The sequence below is a fragment of the Phallusia mammillata genome, chromosome 1 (genome assembly GCF_965637545.1).
Source record: "Phallusia mammillata chromosome 1, kaPhaMamm4.hap1.1, whole genome shotgun sequence".
NCBI classification, from domain to species: domain Eukaryota; kingdom Metazoa; phylum Chordata; class Ascidiacea; order Phlebobranchia; family Ascidiidae; genus Phallusia; species Phallusia mammillata.
In genome coordinates, this window is record NC_137252.1 from 20,693,137 (window position 1) to 20,698,814 (window position 5,678).

The 5,678-nt window shown below is 36.2% G+C and overlaps 1 protein-coding gene and 1 pseudogene across 1 annotated transcript; one reads left to right on the forward strand and one right to left on the reverse strand.

Annotated features, from left to right (window-relative positions):
* The first annotated feature begins 745 nt into the window (after positions 1-745).
* On the forward strand, positions 746-2,110 carry LOC145208924 (uncharacterized). Its single transcript, XM_080079173.1, has 2 exons — positions 746-1,337; positions 1,407-2,110. Exons 1-2 carry the CDS (start codon positions 1,164-1,166, stop codon positions 2,001-2,003), a joined length of 771 nt encoding a protein of 256 aa, XP_079935299.1. The 5' UTR covers positions 746-1,163; the 3' UTR covers positions 2,004-2,110.
* A 1,186-nt stretch (positions 2,111-3,296) lies between these two features.
* Positions 3,297-4,861, reverse strand: LOC145208910 (uncharacterized; annotated as a pseudogene).
* Positions 4,862-5,678: the final 817 nt, after the last annotated feature.

The window sequence follows — 5,678 nt, forward strand, 5'->3', positions numbered from 1 at the left end:
GAAGATGTTTCTTCTTTGGTAAGGATACTTTAAAATCAATGTCTTGTTCATTTTAAAGCCCAATCATCCAACAGTTTACTCATTATTTCGGTGAACTTAACTGGCCACTTTTTTTAGTTTTTCACTATTTTAAGCTGCAAGTTTATGTGCACACTTAGTAATCTTATCATAGAACTGTTTAACGTATTGTTACTTTTCATAGGTTTGCACTTTCCTTTTTCCAGTATCTGAAAATACAAAAAGTTTACAAAGTATAATTTTGACAATTCAAACTGCTTTGGTTAACACTTTTTAATTTTTTAAATATCTGTGCAGACAACATTTTTATTGCTTAAAACTGTCGGGATTATTCATATTTACTACATTTTATCATCAAGATTAGTTTTTCAAAACAATATTTTCACAAATTTGCTAGGAAACGAACGTTTTCGCCCAACTAGTGCCAATAAAAGAGCTTTCCTGCAGAGATTGCGTGTTGCCTAGCAACCAATGACGTCAATTTTACGTCACATTTAAATTTTCTTGTCAGCAAGGCAATTTAGAAATAAAAAATATTTGGGCGTTAAACCAGGTTATTGAAAAAAACCCAAAAACCCTATCTTTTGCGTTGTTAAAAGCGTGCAAAGTCGCCCCATTTCACGCTGCATGAATTCTCGTTCGACAACTTGTGTTTGACAGAGAGACTTTGGCTCTACCTGTTTATAGATATCAGTGGTCGCAACTGTTTTGCCCACTGATCGGGTGACACTAAAACGCTGAATGGGCGGGACGTCGCGGAAACCGTTAAATATCGGGTAAATTGCTGACGGTTAGTGCTATTAGGGTTGGGTTGAGGTTTTATAAAAGTATGTGAATCAAAAAATGTCCCTGCCTAAAACTTATTCAGCTGTTTCCTGACATTCAGCAAAAATGCTTGGGCGGGAAGTCTCCCTCGGCAGCTGAATGTTTCCGTCGGCCGCTGAATGTTTCGCTCGGTCGCGGAAGGTATCCGGGGGAATTATTTTTAATGATTTTCTATTATAAAACCTTATCCCAACCTTAATAGCACTAACCGTCAGCAATTTAACCCGATATTCAGCGGTTTTCACGACGTCCCGCCATCTCCCGCCCATTCAGCGTTTTAGTGTCACCCTTATGACCCAAGGCCACAGCGGTTTCGCAACATGCCTGGTTACCAAGATTTTGTGAGAAGTACAGTAATCAATTACTGTAGCAAATCATCCAAAGACATTAGCATAAGGCATATTTATGGAAGTGCTGACTTAAAGACTGCTACTGTTGATCATGACTATTTTGTTTTGCCATTCCATGAATACTGGGTTGAAAAGTCATTGAAGGTATAAAAAATACATGGCAAAAAATAGCTGTGTTATGTGTCTATCTCATACTTATCATTTATTTATCAGGTATCTGAAACTGAGGCAAAGGTAATTGAAAGGAGGACTGTCATGCAACGTGAGTGCAAGGAATGGCACCTTCAACGTGAGTGGCGGCTAACAGCTTCACGATTTGGAGACATAATTAATATAACTGATCGAAGGGATATGGGCAAGCTCTGTACTTCAATGTATTCCACTGCAAACATTCAATCAAATGCCATTATTCATGGAAAGACATATGAGTCATTTGGTTTAACAAAGTTTTCTGAAGATTCAGGAATTGCAGTTCTTCCCTGTGGTCTTTTTATCAGTGTGTCTTATCCCTATTTAGCTGCAACACCTGATGGTTTAGCTTATGATGGCATTGTTGAAATTAAATGTCCATATAATGGCCGCAACTCTAAGATCGAAGCAAACAGTTGCTTTCCATTTTTGGAAGCCAGTTTGGGTGTCCTTCAGCTCAAAACAAGCCACAAATACTATAAACAAGTTCAGGGTCTACTTGCAATATGTAAGAAACCATATTGTTATTTTATTGTGTATACATTTTGTGATATGTTTGTGCAAAAAATTATGTTTAACCCTTTAACTGCTGAATTCTTTTTGACAAAAATTATGGTTTAGACATGCTCTTGCTCTTTGAGGTTTTATGCAAAATCGATAGAAGATAGGCAAAAACTTTCTCTGGGAAAGTTGTTGGGTATAAAATTTTCTACAATTTAAAGAAAAATTTTTTTCAATGACGTCATCACTTACGAAATGACGTCATTTCAATTCTATTTTTTCATAAAATTGCAGTTTATTTATGTTTTCGTTACAATTATTAGTTCCAAGTTGTTTTACAAACAATTCCTTATAAAATATTGATGTGTGTTTTTTCGATGACGTCATTAATTAGCCCATGACGTCATAATGAACAATTTTAGTTTCTTGTTTTACTGTAGTAAAGGACAAAATTAATGTTTTTGAGGGTATAAAACTTGTTTTTAATAATAATTATTGGCAATCTTTCCAATTTACTGACTTATTCTAATGTTTACCAAATACCTGTACACATAATGCTTTCACAAGTGTTTGTACATGGGATGTTTATTATGTATCATTACACCACAACATGTAAAATTTTGAAACACAGTTCACAGAAGTTAGCAGAAAAACCACAATTCCAAGCATTCCAAAGGAACTTTGCACTGATTCTTCTGTATTTGTTGTCCATTTATGAGGCCAAATCCTCCCATCATTTGACAAATATAAATACAGTTGATGACCAAATACAATCAAAATATAGGTCAGCAACCATAAACTTCCCGAGTCAAATCGCTTCTACAACAGTTGTTTTCGTGATAAATAACTGCTTTCACCACTAATAGTATCTAAACTGACTGATACAGCACTATATTCAAGCAAACCAAGGCAAATTTACTGCCCAAAACTACCCACTTCCAAGCCCAATTCAGCTGCACACATATCGAATTGTAAACAAAGATCGCCGCAACACGCACGCAAAGCCCTGAAATCAAGTCCAAACAGCTGTCTGTGAATCAACCAAGCGTAAAATAACAAAAAACGGCTCAAAAACAAAAATTAGGAAAAAACATGTTTTTTTCCGAATTTTTACTTTCTCCTTACTGTAATTAATTTTTTTCAAATAGTGACATATAATTTTTTTCGAATAAATTGAAGCCAATATGCATAAGTTTTCAAACGCACCCCAGTTGGAAAAAATATTCGCACTGATATGATTTTTATCGCTGTTTACAACGAGGCATGTCTCGGGGCGCATTTATGCGCCCCCCGCAGTTAAAGGGTTAATGTCAACTATTTTGAGAACTGTATGTTGCCTAAGTTGAAAGACTTCTATGACACACAATGGAGACCTTTTTTGGGAGATGTGCTATGTAAGAAAAACACGTAATGTTGTTGGTAATTATTGTATTTTTGATGTGAATCCACAAATCCACTATGAAATATTATTTTCAAACTACCTAGTAAAAAGAGAGCAAAAATAAAAGTTATACCATGAAATACAAGGATCAAATTGCAGAATGGTCAAAAAAAGTACATGAGCACCAACAGAACATACACTTTGTGGTAAGATAACATATACAATTCAGTGGTATGATAATAGAACAAAATTACTGAGCATCATTGACAATATTTCTACGAAAATTGGTAAGCATGAAACAAACAAAAACAATTCTGGAAATGAGGGGAAGCAGTTGATGTGAAATGGTGGTTTTCAATATTTTGTATGTTTTTGCAAGTCCGATCAAACGTTCCACATGAATACGCTTTGAGGCTATTCTCCTGTCTTTAATTACATCGTGTGGTTCGAGCTGAGATTTTCCTTTTAACATAGTAGGAGTGTTCACAAAAACATCAAAATTTGCAAACAAATCTTGAACCATTATCCCACGGTCTGCCATTATACTTTCTTTTGCATTAAATCGTTGGCTTGCTTCCAAATACAGCTCACAGTCTTCAACAATCTGACGATCACTAGCAGAGCCACCATAGCAGTCACTAACATAGGAAACTGTTCCTTTAGGAGTTATTCCAATAAGTGTTTTAACTGTATTCTTGTTTTTATATGTGGAAAAAGTTTGAGATTGTGCAATAACAGCTTCAGGTTTTTCTATTGGTATCTCTGTGGCATCTAAAATGACTCTTGTTGTTGGAAAATGTTTGTAAAAATTGGCAGGCATTGTTTGTTTTACTACTTCTGACGAAGGCCATATGTTAATCTCTTTTAGTTGAAACCATAGGAAATTGATCCAAGTGACAAAGATTTAAGAAACTGTTGATTCTGAAACTTGAAACAAAAAGCTCAAATCTTTGTGATATTTATTTTGCCGCAGTTTGAGAATTGTAAGGAAGAGTTGATTTTGTGGTGTCAAACAATCACATTGGTGGTTTAAGTGAAAAGCAGATGGACCAAGTAAATTAAAAAACATGTCAAAATGGGAAGAATCATCAAATCCAGTGTAATACTGAATGGCATTTGCATCATCTTTCAAAGATTCATAATTAAAATTTACAGTATGTTTTAAGAGAGTGCATTGTATTTGTTGAGTGCAGTAGGTGGTTTCATTTTTTGTCAAAGAAGTTTTCTCCAACCGAGCAGATTTATCCGTATCTACTACAACTTCTACAAAATCTAATGCAGGGCTTTATAAATCCTGTCTGCTCTTTCTCTGCACTGCTCTTTTTCTAAACGGAAAGACTGAAGGAACGGCATCTTTTTTTAGTATTCTTATTTTAATTTTGCCACTTGGGCCACAACTAATTGACACATAGTCGGAGGGTAGAAAATGGTCAAAACAGACAACATCGTAGCTTAAGTTTGGATACCATAGAGATTTTGCAGAAAAAGTCTCCCGTTTTATGGCGACCCTCCATCGTTTTAGTAGCAGTTGGTTTGTCGGAAATTTGTGTCCACCCACACGGTTTTTACACTGTGGCACGCAGCAATATGCAGGCATCCCTATTCTTATATCACGGTCCGCAGACAGCAACACCAATTTTCCGCTCAACAAACAGATACCAGACCTTTCGAACAGCGACCCCTTGTGATACAACGATTCAAGAAACTGTGCCCCATTCCTTGTTTGTCTATTTTTTTTGCAAAACTAAAACTGTGTTCCACAGAATGTAGTTGTTAAATATCTTATTGCTTCAAAAAATAGATATATTTGCTAAACAAGACAAGATATGATTGATTTCACGCTTGAGTGAACAATCAGTTACCTCTCTAGTATTAGTGCTCTATGCTGCCACTTCATTGGTACTGCGAAGGTCACTTCATTGGAGAAATAAACTCGGCGATTCAACAGGTTTCGGCCCGAAGAGGAGTCGAGTTTATGAACTTAATTGTTCCCAATTGTAATGATCTGTGGTACGATCACATCCATCTTTCCGATGAAGGTTTAGGTATTTTCCTAAATCAACTTGAGGAGTGGATTCGCCCATATGCACCAAGTCACAGCTTTGCAGCGACGCCGGACAAGCATTTCAGCTTTGCCGAGGAATTTCCGCCTCTGTCCGGTAGCGCTGCTAAAGAAAGGCTGAATCTCTCTTTTTATCAGGTATATTAAAACATATGGACATGCCATTTGCTGTTTTTAATGATTCTCAATTTTTGAGTGCGTGTTTTGTTTTACTGTGTAAATGTAAAACAATGTAAAACACTTTTTTTCTTAATAGGCGTACAAAACGGATTTTGAAATAGCGAAGAAGCGGGCTCAAGAGTTGGCGGCTAGGAAGCGAGAAGAAAAGATTGCGGCTGAAAAGAAGCGAGCA